The 18,922-nt window shown below is 33.9% G+C and overlaps 3 protein-coding genes across 5 annotated transcripts; 1 reads left to right on the top strand and 2 right to left on the bottom strand.

Moving 5' to 3' along the window:
• Positions 1-1,328: 1,328 nt before the first annotated feature.
• On the bottom strand, positions 1,329-5,856 carry Pigeon (gamma-secretase activating protein pigeon). Its single transcript, XM_078183478.1, has 10 exons — positions 5,667-5,856; positions 5,417-5,553; positions 5,044-5,353; positions 4,710-4,972; positions 3,450-4,600; positions 2,943-3,284; positions 2,648-2,862; positions 2,374-2,577; positions 2,224-2,295; positions 1,329-2,142 (listed from the first exon to the last, which is right to left on the bottom strand). Exons 1-10 carry the CDS (start codon positions 5,722-5,724, stop codon positions 2,072-2,074), a joined length of 2,823 nt encoding a protein of 940 aa, XP_078039604.1. The 5' UTR covers positions 5,725-5,856; the 3' UTR covers positions 1,329-2,071.
• Positions 5,857-10,517: 4,661 nt separating this feature from the next.
• Positions 10,518-13,900, top strand: LOC144471315 (protein O-mannosyl-transferase Tmtc4). 2 transcript variants are annotated; one of them, XM_078183233.1, is made up of 12 exons: positions 10,518-10,637; positions 11,007-11,026; positions 11,111-11,336; positions 11,405-11,588; positions 11,662-11,841; positions 11,921-12,381; positions 12,449-12,829; positions 12,903-13,010; positions 13,127-13,268; positions 13,339-13,453; positions 13,510-13,692; positions 13,764-13,900. In XM_078183233.1, the coding sequence occupies exons 1-12, from the start codon at positions 10,621-10,623 to the stop codon at positions 13,898-13,900; spliced, it is 2,154 nt and encodes a 717-aa protein (XP_078039359.1). In that variant the 5' UTR covers positions 10,518-10,620. The 2 variants fall into 2 exon arrangements, with proteins under 2 accessions (XP_078039359.1, XP_078039358.1); XM_078183232.1 differs by having other exon boundaries at positions 10,533-10,637; positions 10,986-11,026.
• Pbp49 (proximal sequence element A Pbp49) lies at positions 13,338-15,702 on the bottom strand. Of its 2 annotated transcripts, none has more exons than XM_078183234.1 (6): positions 15,537-15,702; positions 15,198-15,440; positions 14,949-15,135; positions 14,605-14,874; positions 14,289-14,533; positions 13,338-14,224 (listed from the first exon to the last, which is right to left on the bottom strand). In XM_078183234.1, the coding sequence occupies exons 2-6, from the start codon at positions 15,392-15,394 to the stop codon at positions 13,960-13,962; spliced, it is 1,164 nt and encodes a 387-aa protein (XP_078039360.1). In that variant the 5' UTR covers positions 15,395-15,440; positions 15,537-15,702; the 3' UTR covers positions 13,338-13,959. The 2 variants fall into 2 exon arrangements, with proteins under 2 accessions (XP_078039360.1, XP_078039361.1); XM_078183235.1 differs by having other exon boundaries at positions 15,198-15,466.
• Positions 15,703-18,922: the final 3,220 nt, after the last annotated feature.

Here is an 18,922-nt window from a genome sequence, read left to right on the forward strand (position 1 = left end):
TTTGACAGAAAATTCTCCTTATAATCCAGTTACCCGAGATACGTTCGAGGACAGGGGGAATCTATTTTGTCTTCGTTCTCATTGGCTGGCGCTAGTGCTGCTCTGCTGTTTTGCGTCGGTGACAAAGACGAACTATATCAAAGAAGTGAGGTAGTATTACATACTGTATATATAAAATATGAACAGAAACGCTTATGGAAATGGCATAAATATAACTTGTCTTACTTTATCGTTTGTCTGCTTACTCGTGTTTATGTATATTCCCATTTTACTAACCGAATAAATCTAACGTTGAAACGCAATACAAAAATACTGGACTAAATTTATATTATTTCTATCTCATTCGCACATCCCTTTCTCTTTCTGGAAAATCTGAACACTGTCGGGTGCGCAATGGTCTGGTGGGGATAAAAATGTGCGGTTACAGAACCATTCCGAATTGGCTGTAAAAACCATGTACATATGTACAAATTTATTATGTACACAATTAAGACATGAAAATCAAGTACCCTTTAAACTCCGGTTCAAATGATTAATTTCAATGAATATTTAAATATATTTAGGTTAATTAAAATTTAATAGCAGTTTAAAATCAGTCACTTATTGTGAACGAAAAGGTTCGTGAACTTAATTAATGCTGAGACAACTGTTTCGTTCTGTTTTGAATATTGGAAAGTCTGAAATTATAAAAACATTACCATTCGTAATCAGTTTTAGACACCCCATCTGTAACAGTGATTGCGAATATAAAATCTTTCAGAAATTTGGAAGCTCAATTATTATTTTTGAGGAATAAAATGTAAATTACATCGCCTCAAATTTAAAACATATTTTTATTAATATTTCAGACATAGTTGATTTAAAAATTCGTTATTAATAGCTACAGACACTTTGAATACATATTGCCATAAATCTTTTTACTAAAATAAAATACGTAATAAGCATTTACGTCAGCATTTTTGATTGTCATTAGTAAATATGATTTTATTTTATAAAGTATGCGTACTAGTTCCACCCATTGCAAATCTGACAGTTTTTTGGGGGTTTCCAAAACGATGCCGATGACTCTTTAAGAATGTCGCCCAGATGCGCCACACGCATTTCATGTAGCACGCCCCTGAGGTATTTCAAGAACCCCACCGCAGGAAGCAAAACGGAGGATAAATGGCGGTGCTTTCGAAAATCAACCGCAAAGGGCTACTAATTCCCGATAGAAACATTGTTTAAGAGACAGTAACGTACATAATAATTTCGTGTTTATAATACGCAGTTCTGAATTTAACAAGTGTTACAACAATACAAGAAGAGGAGAATATTAAAAAACGCAATTGTTAATTAATCATTTATATTCACATTTACAGAAAAATTAATACTGCTGCACTTTTTCACATATCTCTTGATATGTATTTTCGTTAATTTTTGTAAAGACGAAGTAAGGTACAAATTTAAGAAGTCTAAAATCTAAGTGCATAAAGATTTCGATAAAAATCTGACAAAAGTTGAAACAACTTAAAATTTGTCTAGTTATACAAATATTGCACGTAAAATTATTAAAATTATCTTCGATTAATATCAATATAGGTAAATATACAACATTCTGATAAATAACTATCATTGAAGAATTAACAACATTTATACAAAACTATAACAATGAGATAGTAATGTTAATACAAGAATAGTAGAAACAAGAATACCGTTCCGTTAAATGTACAAGAAAATGTAAGATACAATTCATTAGAAAATTTAAATGCGTTTAAAATATTGAACAACCGATTTGTTGATAATTATTCTAGAAGAGTGGTATAAAAGGAGTCTGCAGTTTTTGACTGTGTATAAAGTTATTTTAAAATTATAAAACGTCTAGTATTTAGAGATCTTAAGAATGGAACATCTATACATTTAAAAATGCGGATTAAAAGACCACATTCATATGTTGGATATCTTGGAAAATAGCAATGGCACTTGATGCGTTTAAAACGTTAGTTATACTACTATTTTTGATTGTAAAAAAAGGATTTAGGTATAATTACTGCAGTTCATTATAGTTAAAATTTGACTAAAATACAGTTACCTACAAAAAATCTTCTGTTGATGTAACCGTAGCTTCTATAAGTAATCCAAAATCTAATTCGGCTAAACTAGCTGTAAAGTAACATTTTATAATTTAAGAAGATATAATTATAATTAAAGAAGCACAAAACAGACTGATGTATAAATTCATACCTTTTGCTGTAAGTAAATCGAGGAAGGTATCTAATGGAGATAAACGATCTGCAGAGGGAAATGCAGCTAAACCTACAAGAAATTTATTTTATGTATATAAATACACAATTATCTATACTTCTTTTTCTTGTTTCAATAATTTGTTATTACCATTATGATGATTTCTATGCTGTGACGTTCTACCTCGATTTTGACTCAATTCGCCAGACAATATATTTGCAGCATGTTCTCGAGCTCTTATCATAAAGCTCACTGGATGCAACCATTGATTCAACAGTCTCTTGGCTCGCGATCTTGGTAGCAAAGATAACAATGTTAGCTTACGAACAGCATTCTCTTTTGTGTCGCTAATATCTATAAAATGAAAAGTCGCCGTGAAGGAATCATAAGCAAACATGTCCAAATATAAGAACAAATATTATACCTGCCATGATGATTTTAGTAACATCCACTTGCAATTCGAATACTGATCGTTGTATATATTGCAAGAACATCGAATACTTTAGAGTTCTATATCCAAGATAAGTGAAAAATGACGTGAATCCTTGTGGTGCGGGAAACGCTATACCTTCTATCGCGCACCTGTAACGTTCCAATAGTAAAAACAATAACCATCGCCTTGCTTCGTCCAGTTGATCGCTGAAAGTAAAATTGAGCTGTGTATTGCTATGAGAATAAAAACGTTAGTAATATTAATTTATCATCATGTCTCATCTTACACTAATATAAAACCACGCTCTGGTTCTAGTCGAGGATCAACGTTTGCAGCTCTGCATAACATTTGGCAAAGAGCTCTAGACGCTTCCAGTTGCGCTGCCACGTGTCTAGTTGCCATGGCATGTACATGTAGCGGAGTACAGGATCCTTGGACATGTATTACGGACGTTTGCGTACCATGCTTCAGTAAGTACATCGACAATTCCCTTAAATTCACGGACACGACGTGTTCCTGCTTCGACGCCGTACAACTTTCGGTCTCGTTGAATGGCAAACTTGATTCCAACAGTTTATTACTGCGACCACCTGTTAGCTCGCCGAGCGACACGGTAGCCACAACCAATCTGCGACATTAATCATTTCAATCAATTACATATTTAATATATTATTTATAATTTCTCTTTCTATAAAAGTCGAACAAACAATCGAATTAAATTATAGTAGTGATAAACGTACAACATGCGAATCGAGTATTGTTAATCGACATTAAACACGAAAAATAGCGTTACCCTCCGCTCGGAGACATTGGAGTACTGGACCTAGACAGTGCTTCGGGTTGATAACACGCTAAAGAAACTAACAATTTCTCTGCAACTTTGCTTGGCTTGAATCTTGTTTTGTCCCCATTATTTTTGCTTAGTTGATCCCAAAGTCTAGTCCACAAGTCGCTACGATAAGGGATTAATCGTTGCTGGGGTGAAAGTAACATTACCGATGTGTTCCAGAGCTTTTCATGACTCAATGTTATACTTAAATCATTCACTTTGATCTCGAAACTTGTGTATTCTTCCATAGTTGTGACTGGTAGTAATGACAACAAAGGTATAGCATCGGCTAGCAAATTTTTTTGTACTAGTGCGTACGAACCACCGATAAGAATTTCTTGCATGTATCGCACTATTTCCAATGATCTTGGTTTTTCGGCGATTGAGCACATTAACTCCGAAATAATGTCCATATCATTTCTGTGGCTAAGAAAGTAGTGGAGTATTCCCAAACGCACTTCCATTGACGATTCTTTACGAAATACTTCAACAAGGAAGTCAGAAGGGATTGTTAGTTGTACCAAGTCTAGTGTAGGTAGATCTATTGTTAGTATGCTTGTATTAGGACAAATAGTCGCGTTGTTTCCTTCGAAGGTGACCGGATCATATTTCTTTTTGCCTCCTTTGTTATGTTTTTCAAATTCAAGCAATGGTACCAAGTAAGAAGAACGCGATGTAATAGAAGTTAACGGGCCACACAATATGTGACAACAGGGTTCGTGATTTGTTCCAATCTCTAACAGGTGAGTAAACAAACCTTGCACCAGAACAATCATATGATGATGTTCATAGATCGCAAAGGTCGGTCGTATAAGTTTAGCCCGTGACCACGGTATGCCTGGTATAACACAATGAATCACACAACTGTGGTGAAGAAGCGTTACAGAATATGCAAAGTGCACTGTATTAGATTCGTTCAGTGAGTTAAGTACATGCTGTTGCGGCTTTACCGGACGATACAAATAATGGTGGCAAACACAGACCATTCCTTTCGAATCAGAGACCACGATAAGATCTAACGAACAATCATGAACTCTCAAAGGTATAACGTCGTCTTCGTATGTTCCACAATTGGATGAAGTTGACAATTGAGGTAGATTCAATGGGATGTTCAGCTGGAAAACAGGAGATGTGATTAAATCTGCATAAGTTTTATCCCATATTTTTAGCTTATAATTCATATGACTTTGGAACACCATGTATAGATAGTGATAAATTATTTACCACTGTTTCATGTGGCAAATCATCGTGAAACTGTAGCCCACTGAGTGTTGGATTACTTCGAGTAGATTTATTCTGTTTCTCTTCTTCGTTTTCCGAAACGACACTCACTGGAATTCGTCGATGATGTATATGATATAAAACCTGATTCATCATGTCCCACTGAGCCCAAATAAAAGCTTTTACCAGTGATTCTGATTTTAATTCTTTCATTATACGGAAGCTTGATTCTGATGCATCAAATAATATAGTATATATTATGATACCTGCACAATTTTAAAATTTATGTTACATCAGTCAACAGAAAACATTCCATTACAAATAATGGAAAGCTTACATTCTTGATGAATTAATAACAAAAATTTGTCCAGATGTCCATCATCCTTTTCTCTGTACAAAAACTGTATACGCACTTGCTTGGTCCTTTTTGCATTTAAATTATGAATTTTTACATTATCTTCATGTAATTCAGCAATATATGCTTCATATGTTTCTGTGTCAGCTGATATATTCTCTTGTGTATCTGTTGTAGGTTCTACATTCGAATCTGTATAAATTTTCTGTTTTGTCACATATCCGAAAACAGTCCGGCTCTGATTTATTGTTGCTTGAACTATATTTAATATTTCACTGAATCGATGTAATACCTACGTCGTATAAAAGTAAGTATTATCAAATAGATAAACAAAGTTTGTAAAGTCATAACACACCTGTAATTTATCGTTAATCCGGTCGTAATGGCCTACAACAGTATATAATGCAGATATGTCGTTTTCTATTATTTCCTCTATCCATCCAACCAACAGAGACCCGTCTTTTTCTTGGCCTAATAGTTTCCATTGTTCCGCTACAAATTAATCTTCCGTGTTACGAGCACATTTCAGTTATCATGTACGCAAAAATCAATGTATCCATCAACTGGTCGTAACTTTAGAAAAATTATGAAATCGTAATGTGTACCTGACTGCGCTTTATCCGGCAAAAGTAAGCATAACTTCGCAGCGAGATTTTCTACCATATCTATTGTCTGACTAGGATCCTTGCAATGTGTTGCTTCGGTAACAATAGTCAGTTATTGTCAATTTGTCAATAAGCATAAATCTTATATGAATTTGACATTATCTAACATATCGTCTGCTACTGTTATGGCCACCACCATAAAACCGACAATTAAAATAGATGTCAGAGTATCTCCTATGTGTAGCAATAGGTCCTACACACCTTCAGACCGCAGTAGGAGTCGTTAACGAAGGTTAATATAGATATTTTCTTTTCTCTGATTGGTTGATAATTTACTGGTGAGATAGTGCTCTCCTTACAGTCAAAGAAAAAGAGAGAAAACAACGAATAAGTAAGAAAACATGAAATCAGCACCACACATGTGGAGCAAGTCAAACCGATGAACGATGTAGCTTATCTTATTCTACCGTGCTTGCGATATTGCTTACGCCATACGGCGCGAAATTTAACTTTTAAAGAAGCTTCAAATAATACAATCTGTTACTTTATAGGATTCTTGTAAACGTATTGACGGAGTCTATTTTTGTGTCTATGTACTATTTAAAACTCCATTTTACACCAACAGTCCTTAGCTCTATGTAATTATCGATTTCGAATTGGTTATAGAATGATCGAAATTTTTTCCGATCTACCAGTGATTGGAAATCGAAAATTATATCGATTGCTCGTGTCTCTCCACGTGGAGGTTGCTGTGACTGGAGACTCATAAGGGAGTCAGAACGAAATCAGAATTCATTATGGCTCCCCTTCTTACGAGTTTTACTTAATAAATAATGTCTTAATAACTAGCACCTTAATAGATAAATTGACAAACTGTTGTCGGAATGACTATTAATATCCTCAAAAAATTTGACAAATTCTCTTACCCATATAAAAGAGAAACTCCTTTGAAATCCTTCATTATGTGTTGATTTGATTTTACCCTTCTATCACCATCGTTTCCATTTTCCGCTTTGGTAAACACCTGAAACAAAAAATAAAGGGGAGTAGCCAAATTCGATAAAAATGGTGGTGCACTCGATATGTATCTTAAAAACAAACGTGCGAGTGGAACGTGCTTGTGCGACATTACTCTAAAAAATACATTCCTGTCCAAAAGCAAACGTGAGCAGTGCATTCTCTATTGTGGCACATCTATATCATGGGAAACTTCCGTGCACTTTTATTTTGTCTACGCGATACTAAATGGAAACGCGACTGTAAATGAAAATGCAACTCTAAAAACTATATTCAACACTACTACTACTATTACCACTACCACTACCAATACCACTATCACTACTGTTTTAAATGTTTACTGATCGGGATATTTTAAATTTATTGAAAAATTAGTAAGTTTGAAAATAATTGCATACAAATAGTATGTGCAAATACGTTCAATGATTTTATAATAATAATTTCAAGATGACGACAAAAAGGATGAAAGTTAATATATTGATACAGTAAATATACTAATATAATTTTCGTAGCAATCGTGTTATGATATACACGTGTTTTTTTAAAAAATCTATCTTTTCATAACTTTGAAATGAAATTATTAATACTTGAAACAATCGAAGGAAATTTCGGCGTGTAGGGAGACCCTACCTAATTAAAAAATAAATTACCGCTTGCTATACTCTACCGGTCACTGTACTGGTTAAAAGATTCTACAATTTCTAGGTAATAAGAAAAATTATTTTTTTAAATATTGACTCATTACTTGATGACAGGAAGGAGTTGCGTTACAGTCCTGGAACAGGAAGAAATTCCGATGACTATGCCCGACCCGCTAATCGTTAGATTCACACCAACACGATAATAACCTTACCCAGATCCTGTGAATTTGTCAAAACATTTCCAGGGAGTATATTTATCTATAAATTGATATTTGGAACATTTAAACGAACATTTAAATGACGAGCATTCGTTAAATCTGCACGATGGAGTATCGACTATGTAATTGGTAAACTGGTTTTCGAAAGACCACCTCCATTCAGAAGAATAAATGTATACTATTTTTTTAACAATTATGATATATTTACAATAAAGGCAATAACAAAGTTCACAAAAGTTCAAGAATCTTCCTCGAGACTCACAATTTCCTCTATTGGATCCACCGGTTGAATTCTTATTTAATTAATCGAATGATTCTCTCGAAAGTCCGTAGTCCTTCGTCGGTTACCACCGACCGTGGAATTTCGGGAGACAATGTTTTGGACCTAGCAGGGGGTACCGCGGCTGCTTCCAGAGGCGTCTCAGGTACCACGTGAACATCAGCAAATCCGCGACAATTGTATCGCGGTAAGTACCTTGTGTCCCGTAGGTGTAGTTTTTGGCGACCATGGCAGGCAGTGAACAAAGACATATATGGCAAGCTAAAGTTAATGAGAGTAGGCCAAGTGTCTTGCGACAACCGGTACTCCGATTTCAAAAGCCCCCGCCATAAACCCCGGCTATAGCAATCCTCAACAATTCAAACAGATGCATAAAAGATTATCGTACATTTACGTTTTTGAAAAATTTAAGAGACTTGCTAAGTCGTAAAGAGTGAAAAAAGAGTCGTTCGCAGTGAAATTGTGCGATAATACTCAACATATACTGTACTCGATAATTAAAAAAAAAAGTCGCAACTATTTTATTTGCAACGTTAACTTAAATCTCTTTACAAGTTGGACTAATGCAACGCGTAATTATTTCGCAAAGCTATTGCAAGTTGCGGACGTGCATATCCGAAGGCGTGCATTAATTTATCAACTCAAAACGCGATCGTATTTTTTTATAACGCTATTTTCATAGCTGTTGTGCATGACAATTAAGGTGGAATCGCAATTGTTTTATTCGCAACGCTACACATTGAGAAATCATTTTCAAAACTAATGGTAATAGCGATTAATATTATAAGGTACATGTTACTTCATGAAATTATCTTTACGAAAATAATAACTAATAAAAATGTAATTGGCATTATATCGTGTTTGATTTTATTGCTATTATCTATATTATAACTAATTAAATGCCTTCTTTTGCTACGTGCCGAGGTCTACGGCAATCGTGTGTGTTGAGTCGTTTTGTTTATTGGGAATATAAGTTTTGTTAGTTGTGAACGAGCCAGTGTTTGTTTTATAATCGGGAGACATAGGAAGGTTACTTGTGGACGAGTTAACGTTCGTATCACCGTTATTTATTTACCTCATTATCTAGAAAACTAAACAATTTAATATTTCAATAAAATTCAAATTATGTTTCCAAATTATCCAATTTAAAATCCGATTAAAAAAAATCCAATTTAAAAAAATTTTGATGTGTTTCCAATAGTGAGCAAATAATGTCGCTCGGAATTCAATATAGTATTACAATACAGTACAATATAATTAACATATAATTATAATCATGTATGCTAGGAAAAGTTTTGAAAATCACCGTATTGATTTAGGATTAAACAGAATTGCGTTCGAAGTTAGATCATTTAGTAGTAACCAAAATATTTTAAAATTAAATGAATAATACAAATACTTTTCTATTTAAACAAAAATCATAGAGCTTAAATTTTCGGAGCTTAAATGAAAGCCAGAAGAATCTGATAAAAGAATCTGAAAAGCCATAAAAATCATATGGGAAAGTCGATATTTCTCGGTTAAAAGCTCGGACAAAAATAATTCGCATTTTAGAGGACAATTAAAAAATCGATTTAATTATACATTTTCATGCAAATTTCGAAATTCTTGAGAATGCAAATTAAAGCTGGAAGAATGCATTTCACAGAAGATATTATTACATTTATAAATAATAATGATAATATAGAAACATTATCTATTAAATATGAATAAAATTATAATTTTCAAAATGAAGATAAGCGTTTTTTCATTGTCTTCAACGGAATAAGATTGTTAGTGAATAATAAATTACTTATTGCTAATTTTTCAGTATTTATAACAATTCCTTTTCCAGCAATGTGGTAAACATTTATTGGGCTACTTACCTTCCATCACTTTAATTAAAATAATTGATAGATCTTGAAATATGTAATAACTTTTAATACTTGCCTTTTCTTAAAAATTACGTAAAATATTATTTAAAATGAACTATTAAGTGTCTGGAAATGTTTCTATGTCGTATTTAAACTCGTTTTGATCAGAAAAGCATCACGAGGTGATTAGTAATATTTTCATAACGACATTTTTATTAATAAAAGAATTCAGATGTGATTGTTACTTATTAGTAGGCAATGTATTACAATGTTAAGGTTATATTTTTAAAAGTCTCAAGAAATTTGTAAAGCGATCAGAATGCTGGGAGTAATCCATATGTTTGGAAAATTAAACTAGTACAGTACATTAATAGGTCTTACACCTGTACACTTCCATGCCACAGCTCGATCCGTTAGCGAGGGTTAATATAGAAATTTTCTTTGCTCTGATTGGTTGGTGATTTACTAGTGAGTCAGTGCTGCCGTCGTAGTAAAAGAAAAAGGGGGAAAGCAGCGAGTGACCAAGAGAGCATGAAATCAGCAAAAACGCTATGAATGATGTACACACATTTCCTCACACTACCGTACTTGTGGTCTTACACAGTCAGTTTAGGGAACACGAAAAGTGTGCAAGTACTGTAGATAACAAGAGAGTCGTCAGTTGAAGAAATAGGAAAAAACAAAGAAAGTTGTAATTATATATTTCATCCCATTACTATATTGATTAATTAACATTTTTTTATCTATTTTATTTTTCTTTGCCCTTTTCTCTTCAACGTCACTGTTATTACAAAGTGACGTTATCAATTTTTGAATTACGATTGTTTCCTGCTTTCTTCACCTGAATATACAATTTAAAAGTCGGCAAGAAACAGTTACTGTTTAGGCGATAGTGGCGACTCTTATGGCAAAAAAATAAATGAAGTTCCAGTAAGGGTCTGTACAATGCCAATTAATAAATGGTAAAATCATGAAATTATTAGCCAAATTAGAAGTTAGTCTATTTTGATTAACAGTTTGAGCGTTTTATCACTACCCTAATTGGCGCTGTATGATCACCGAATTAAGCTTTCCTCTTTCTCTGCTAGAGGCGCTACAATTTTGCACCCTTTGCATTTGCACCCTCTCTAGAAACGAAAATGAAACCAAAGTTGTTTTTATCATATTGTAAATGAATATATGCATTTTAATAATGAATTGTTTAAATGTCAAGTTATAACTGTAAATTAAATGAATCACGTGTTCAGCTGATCATACGATATTAAACATGTAAAAGCCCTACGTAAATTTTCGATTGTATTGTTTAATAGGAATAAAATTATGTTATCTAGGACCAACTCTGAATTACCCGGTAAATCTGCAATGTGTAATTAATTTCAATTTATTCGTGTTATGTACATAATTAATACATCGATAAATAATTTTATAATTGTAGTTGTTCCACTGCGATTTTCTGTATTTATAATCGTTTTATTATCGCTATGCTTTGCGAACAGTTACAATGGTGATTTTGTATTTGATGACACCGAAGCAATTGTCAACAATGAAGATGTACAGAGCACTTCTATCAAGAATATATTTGAAAATGATTTCTGGGGGTCTAAATTAACTAACAAACAAAGTCATAGATCCTATAGACCTCTGACAATATTAAGTTTCAGGTATTTTATATAAAACAAAAAAACGGTACATTTATATTTTAATATTTATTATGTAACATTGTTGTTAGATTACATTTTTGGCTTCGTAATGGTCTGATTGCCCAAGATTATCATCTCATCAACATAATTCTACATACGATTGTCTGTATCCTTTTACTGGCTGTATTTATTGTAATTTTGGGTTCAAAAAAAATGAATACTGCCTTTTTTGCAACAGCATTGTTTGCTGTTCATCCAGTACATGCAGAAGCTGTATGTTGTACCATTAAGATTATACTATGCATCTGTACATAATAAGTATTAAATTATATTTTTTTATATTTAGGTTTCTGGTATTGTAGGTAGAGCAGAATTATTATGTGCTCTATTTATGTGGCTATCTATCCTGTTATATTATCACTCGATCAATGCAAGTAGGCTGTTTTATAGATGGTGCAACATGTGTGGTTGCATTGCAGCCATTTCAGTTGCAATGTTGTGCAAAGAGACTGGCATCACTGCAATTGTAAGACGGATAAAACATTTTTATTATGGATGTATGCATCTCTATTTTTTGTAATCACATTAATTGAAATTTTTTACAGGGAATTTGCATTATTTATGATCTCATAATAGTAAACAAAGTATTCCCATCTGATGTAATTAGATTGATGAAGACAAAGGTTTCCTTCGCAGAGACAAAAGAATTCATCAAGCTGAAGCAGAAGTTTATAACTAGACTTTTTATACTTTTTATATCTGGCTTGTTGCTCATGATTCTAAGATTCAGTGTAATGGGATTCAAAACACCAACTTTTCAACCTGTGGATAATCCTGCTTCATTCATGGACAATACATTTCTAAGGCTACTGAATTACAGTTACATTTATTCTTTGAATGTATGGTTGCTGATATGTCCAGAATGGTTGTGCTTTGACTGGTCCATGGGTTGTGTATCTTTGATTACTGGGTACGACCGTAGGATACTTATCGTAATTATTTTTTGGTTGATACTTGGCACAATGATTACATGTATTTTTATGCATCGTGAAGACACGTTTTTAAGGTAATTAACATGGTCAAAGCTATTACAGGTACAAAACTCTTATAAATAAATACTTTCCTCTTTTTAGATCTTTGATTATGGGATTAGCAATACTGATTATTCCATTTCTCCCAGCAAGCAACATTTTTTTTAATGTTGGTTTTGTCATAGCAGAAAGAACTCTATACATTCCCTCTGCTGGTTATTGTCTCCTATTTGCAATTGGATTACAAAAACTTTGTAGTCGTGTTTCTGTACAATATATTTTATTAGTTTACATAGTTTTGATTTCATTGTTCTTCGCAAGATCTTGGTTGAGAAGTGAGCAGTGGAAAACTGAAACTGTGCTCTTCAGATCAGCGTTGCACGTTTGTCCACTAAATGCAAAAGTTCATTATAATATTGCTAAAAATGCCGCTGATGCTGGAAATACTACATTGGCGTTGTACGAATACAAAGAAGCTCTAAGGTATAAAAAGATAATAAACATTTATAAGGAACATTCACGTTGATTAATTTGCAATTAATGATCTTTTTTATAGATTGAATCCCAACTATGCTCAAGCAATGAATAATCTTGGTAACCTGCTCAAAGATCAGGGAAAGTATATAGAAGCAGAGACTTTATTTAGACGGGCTATAGAGCTCCAGTAAGTCTGTTTAAAACCGACTATTTAAGATGCAATATGAAGAATGGAAGATTAAATGTAATTATGCTTGAAACTTTCCATTTTAAAAAGTAATATGACTAAGTTGTGAGTTTTAGGGATGACTTTGCTACAGTGTGGATGAATTTAGGTATTGTTCTATCAGCTTTGAAGAAATACAATGAATCTGAGAAAAGTTATTTAACAGCACTGTCTCATAGATCCAAGTATCCAGATTGTCTTTATAATTTAGGTGTTTTGGTTGGTAATGCTTGCTACTAATTAACAAAATTGAGATAATTCACATTATATCAAACTTTGTTGATTACAGTATTTGGAACAAAAAAATTATGACAAAGCGTTAAAAGCTTGGGAATCTGCTACAAGGCAGAGGAAGAATCATAGAAGAGCATGGACAAACATGATATTGCTTCTCGATGATTTGGGTACGCGAAAATAGAAAATACAGTGTTAACGTTTAATATAATAATTTTTATTTTAGGTAAACGCAATGATGCACTTAATATAGCTCATCGAGCTCTAGACTTCTTGTCTGACGATGCTTCAATTCATTTCAATATTGCTAACATACTCGGCAAAATTGGAAATTTCGTAGAAGCAGAAGTGTACTTTAAAAAAGCAATATCAAAAGATCCTACAAATTCAATGTTTTATACGAACCTGGGTAAATTTTTAATTTCAATTAAACTGTTCAAGGTTTACTTTCAAGCGTAAAATTAAATTTTATATTTGCAGGTGTATTGTATCATCGGTGGAATAAGTTAGATGAAGCAGAATATATGTATAAAAAAGCGTTAGAAATTAAACCAGAATTCAATAGCGTTAAGAACAATTTGAGAAAATTGTACACTTTGAAATCTTCAATAAAATAATGCGTATTATAATAAGGAAGTACATTACATCTTGTGAAAATGAAACTACACTTTAATATTTATTTCTCTCCTTTCATGTTTTCAATATTACGCGGGTATGCAAATGCTTTAAAATTCCCGACCTTTTCACCGTCAATGTAATTGTATGAGTGAAAACAATCATCACAGAAGTAGCAGGGATTATGTGGTATCCTGTCATGTTCCAAAGTAATCCACTGTGCACTGAATGCACTACACATCATACAATATTTAGTAGATGAGGGTCTTAATCTTACAATTTGTGGATATGCAGATACATTTAAATTATCATCGTTATTGATTAGTCTAGAAACGATTAACTAAATAAGTTAATGAATTCCAGTAATAATTACGAATTTAATAAAATTACCTTGCATCACTGAACACAATTAAATGTTCACATTCCCCTTGGTGCTTATAAACCCATGGAAAACCAAATCTGAGAAACAAGGAATCTATTCTACACTCCTCCATCTTCGCAGTTTTGAAAGGTCCTAAACTTGGTCGTCTTTGTGCCCACTCAATGATTACTTTGCTGTAATCAATATTTTCAGGACATCTAGTATCATTATAAAAAGTATCCTCTATAAAGAAGAAACCAGATTTATACACATCCTGAAATAACAAACAAGAGTTAACTATAAATATGACTGCAAACATTTAGCACAGATAAGAATATAATTTACTTTTGCCATTGGTCCTATTGCATTCTCTAAATCATCACTGGTTTCTTTAGAAATGGTATTATCAGTTATGCAAGATATTTTGTCACGCAAATGAGCAAGTGTTTGAGAACCCAGTACTGCTATAATATTATTAAGTCTTAGCGTGGTAGCACATTGTTTTGTAGGATTCTTAATTCGTTGAGCAAAAGGATGGTAAGTCCTGACAAAGACCAAAATATCTTGTCCAGGAAGAGCAGTTTTACGACTTCTTTCTTTATCTTTCTCATGGTGCTGAAACAAGATAAAATAGTTGCACCTATGGAATACTTGTATGTATGTAAGTATTGCTTCAGATAGACATTTACTATAAATATTTCACTTTGATACTTGCAACCAGGCTGCTTCTTCCTATCTTTTAATCTTTCCTTCAGATTTTGAATGGTTTGCAAGTCTACATCCGGTGGTTCCTGAGGACCAAATATCTCTTTTTTTCTCAATTTCCTGTTATCTTTAAATTTCGGCACCTCTCCCTCAATTGTCAAGTTATCTGTACTAAAAATGACTATTTTACATTTCAACCATTTCAAAATGTTTTATCTAATTACAAAGAATACCTGCAGTAATTAGTCAAAATAGACATTTTTTCTTCTGAAAGCTCAACTCCCATTAGGGTCATTAGATTAGAGTCATTCTGTTTGATTGGTAAAACATTTTCTGTCGATCCTATTAGGTTATGATACTTATCAAAATAGTCTTTCAAATTAATTATTGGAGAAGCAGCGATGTTGTAAACTTTGTATACATCATCCATTGTTATTGTGACAGAGGCAAACTCATAAAATGACAATTCCGTAGAACTGTCAAACAATGTATTTATGTCACACTGTTATTAGAGTATTATTATTATTAATTTAAGAATTTGCTATGTTCGTATAAGATACGTAATAACTAACCAGGAAAAATCAACTACTTGCAACTACTGTTTCGATAACAGTTGCATCTCTTATAGAAAAAAATGAAACTCTATACAAGGTCTCTGTAGCGCCAATTAGTAAATTAAATATACAAGGCTACAATTGGCACTGCACCACAGACTTATGATTTGCACAAACAGTGCTTGCGATGTTTTTCTTGTCTCTAGGTCTGAATTACCGACTCTGTAGAAAATACATTGCGGTACGATAGCGAACTCTACCGGAATGGAAAGGTCAGCCAGTGAATTACATCTGATTGCAACAGAGAAAAGTCCGAGTGTTTAATTTATAGCGTTGCCAGCTTTTAAAAATACGTTGCTGCCGCATTATATCTCTACGAAAACTATCAATGTCTCCGAGGAAAGCATTCAAGCGGATTCACTGCTGCTTGTTGGTAAAAGTTGCAGATTTGAGATCCATATGTATCCTAAATAATGCAGAAACGGATTCTAAACTACATTTTTTATTGGACATACTTTTATTAAAAAATTATGTGGTTATTAAAATAAATAGTAGTTTAAAAATAATGTTAATGAATTTCCCCACATCTACATAACTTCTTATAATAAGCTTTATGCAATGAACATCTCATTTTAATACAGAAGGAACTATTTCATGGTAAGAAAATATTAATAAAGGTGAAAACAATTTGGTGTCGTAATTGCATTGTTTTTCATTATATGGATATACATATATGTTTATGTTGACTGCTGATATTTGCATATTTTGTGCTAAAAATTATACAAATTAAAATATATCGTCAAAAGCCGTAACTAAAGTTGGTTGATGATGAACTTCGTAATGTGATAGGTTGTATGTGTTAATTATTGTATACATTATATATTGTTCCTTTATTTTATTACTTTAAAATTTTTTCGCGCAGAATAAAAAGCTGTAAAGCCATTTAAAGAAAGAAAGTTAGTTTCAAAATAGCTTTCCAAACGAACAGAAACAAAAAAATAAATAAAATATAGCAGATCCTTTCTTATCTGAGCATTTATTTTTGTGAGGTATCATCACTAATTATATAATTAGTGGAAATATAATATAATCATACTATTATATAATTGCACATTATATTGTATTTCTGTACTACATGTATAATAAATACTATTTCTGCCATTTAAATGTTCGCGCCGTATATGTTTATTGCATACAAATAATATTCCGTACTCCTAATAGAAATGAAATATACAGTTGTATGTTTCTTGCTAGTGTGCCCATCTTTCGTGAAATATCATAATATATATAATATTATTGCTGAGCGCAATACAAAATGGTGAGCCCATAAGATGTGATGCTGTACGGATTCTATGTCCATGACTATGTCCTTCCCGAATGGAGCTTCGAGATTTTGTCAAGTGCTACTATCGTTGCTGTACTTTGTCGGTATCATTTGGCTAGTAGTTTGAACGTTTTGCCATTTACTAATTGGCGCTGTACACAGCTTCATTTATTCGCCATAAGAGGCGCCACTATTGTCCAAATAACAATTCATTCTTACCCGATTTTAAGTTGTATCTTATTACAAAAACAACATGTAACGATTGTTCTCTATATTTGTAACTAATATCTAAACTTTTTGAATATAATATAGATGCATTAGAATCTTCTGAATATTTTATAAAGCACTAAATTTTTAATACATCTATCCTTTTTATTATAAGGCTATTACTGAATGCGGTTAATACTTGGATGAGCGTGTTGGAACAGTGCGTGTTCTTGTCATTTCTTTCTCTTGATCGAAAATAACATATCTCCAATGCTAGTCCATAATTGTTTAAATTTCTTACTTAATATGTAGAAATTAAAAATGTGCAAGATGTGTAACTTCTAGGTTGTCTAAATTACATTTATTGTAATTTTGAATTTTCTATACCCAAGGTCTAATGAAGGTCGTAGTATTATGGATCATTCAACGACTCTGGCGATTGTATAATTAGGATAAAAATGTGTAGTCATGACAAAAAACATTAAATACCTTGAAATATTTTGAACTATGATCTTTAGAAAATTGTACATATTCCAAGTTGAATCATCATGCCCTTAGATATTTTCTCCAATCATCAGGAGCGAATAATATCATTTACATTGCTGTGGATTAATTATAGTTCATACATATCTTACAATACATTAATGATGCATCTTAAATATTCAAGTAATACTGCCCGATGGTTAGCAAACTGCAAAGTTTACCGTAATAGAACAATTAACTCCAGAAAAATACATAGCTCGTTCTACCGCTAACTTAGCACAGGGGGATGGCAAAAGAGTGCAACCGACGACAGTAGAATAAGACAATGATTGCGTGACACGAGGGCACAATGAAGAGGCGTAAACTACGGTGGCTCACGGTGCGGTGCTCTCGCCAATGGTCCGTGCGACCGCAGGGCTCCGCCTCTTAAGCGTGGCCAGTTTTCCCCCTTGGTGTGTATCGTGATTGTCAGCCGCGCTTGGTCGAGCGTGCGCAGTGTAAAAGTACAAAGTGTACACCCACGCACACGCTCTTAGCATCCATGGCCTAGGAGGCGAGAACGGAGGCTCACGCTAGAAGTGCGCAGAGAAGTGTGCGCGACGTGTCGATGTGACCGAGTCTATGGATTGGTCGGTTCGACCACTTGCAGCCCTCTTCGAGTTCCTCTGCGAGAGGAACGCGAGCTGTCACTCTCTGGCTTTGGTCGTCTCGTTTATTCCTCTCTGCGTCTGATCGTCGAACCTCTTCCAACCAATTGCTTTCGCGGCGGAGCGACTCTTCCCTTCTATCTTGCTTGTTCCTTTCAATGATTCCCATTCTCCTCTCTTTTCACCGCCACACTCTTACCGCAACAAGTAAGTAGGTGGGTATTCGCGTTCTCTTTGACGCACACGCCGCTGTCAGCTAGAGATAGGCTCTCTTTCCTCATACGTGTGTTTCACGCACGATGGGAAGAAGCGACCACCACAACTAACAGTCGGAGGCGGGGGCGGGAGTCACGTTCTAAGGCCACGCTAGTCGGAGAGGAGATTTCTTATTTCTGCTCTGGTAAATCTGTCGCCCCAGTCAGTGAGGCAGCGAAGGGCGAGCCGTGCACCATTGACCGTGTCCGTGCTTCTTTTTTCGTCTCCTCTAGAAACACCACTCTCGCTACCCGGTGTTTGCCGTGCCTCTCCCTCTCTGTCTCTCTCTCTCTCTCTCTCTCTCTCTCTCTCTCTCTCTCTATCCCTCTCTATTCCTCTATTTTTCCTTCTCTCTTTGTCCAACGCGCGAGAAGTTTCTCTCTCCTTCTTTCTGTCTTCGCTACAGAAGCACGAGACGGTGTAGATACACAGACACGGTACTGCACCCCGTTTGCACCGGTTATTTACTATCGCGCTTCATTGTCGCG

Source organism: Augochlora pura, chromosome 6 (assembly GCF_028453695.1).
Source record: "Augochlora pura isolate Apur16 chromosome 6, APUR_v2.2.1, whole genome shotgun sequence".
NCBI classification, from domain to species: Eukaryota; Metazoa; Arthropoda; class Insecta; order Hymenoptera; family Halictidae; genus Augochlora; species Augochlora pura.

Bases quoted from the DNA above. Each gene is read 5' to 3' on its own strand.
- LOC144471315 (XM_078183232.1), top strand. The intron at 11,337-11,404 runs GTATTTTATATA...CATTGTTGTTAG, and splicing joins CTGACAATATTAAGTTTCAG to ATTACATTTTTGGCTTCGTA. The intron at 13,693-13,763 runs GTAAATTTTTAA...TTATATTTGCAG, and splicing joins AATGTTTTATACGAACCTGG to GTGTATTGTATCATCGGTGG.
- Pbp49 (XM_078183234.1), bottom strand. From the start codon at position 15,394: ATGGATGATGTATACAAAGTTTACAACATCGCTGCTTCTCCAATAATT. The intron at 15,136-15,197 runs GTATTCTTTGTA...AGTCATTTTTAG, and splicing joins ATTTTGACTAATTACTGCAG to TACAGATAACTTGACAATTG. The intron at 14,225-14,288 runs GTAATTTTATTA...AATCGTTTCTAG, and splicing joins ATTGTGTTCAGTGATGCAAG to ACTAATCAATAACGATGATA.
- Pigeon (XM_078183478.1), bottom strand. From the start codon at position 5,724: ATGGTAGAAAATCTCGCTGCGAAGTTATGCTTACTTTTGCCGGATAAA. The intron at 4,973-5,043 runs GTAAGCTTTCCA...AAAATTGTGCAG, and splicing joins GTTATTAATTCATCAAGAAT to GTATCATAATATATACTATA. The intron at 2,296-2,373 runs GTAATAACAAAT...AATTTCTTGTAG, and splicing joins GCATAGAAATCATCATAATG to GTTTAGCTGCATTTCCCTCT.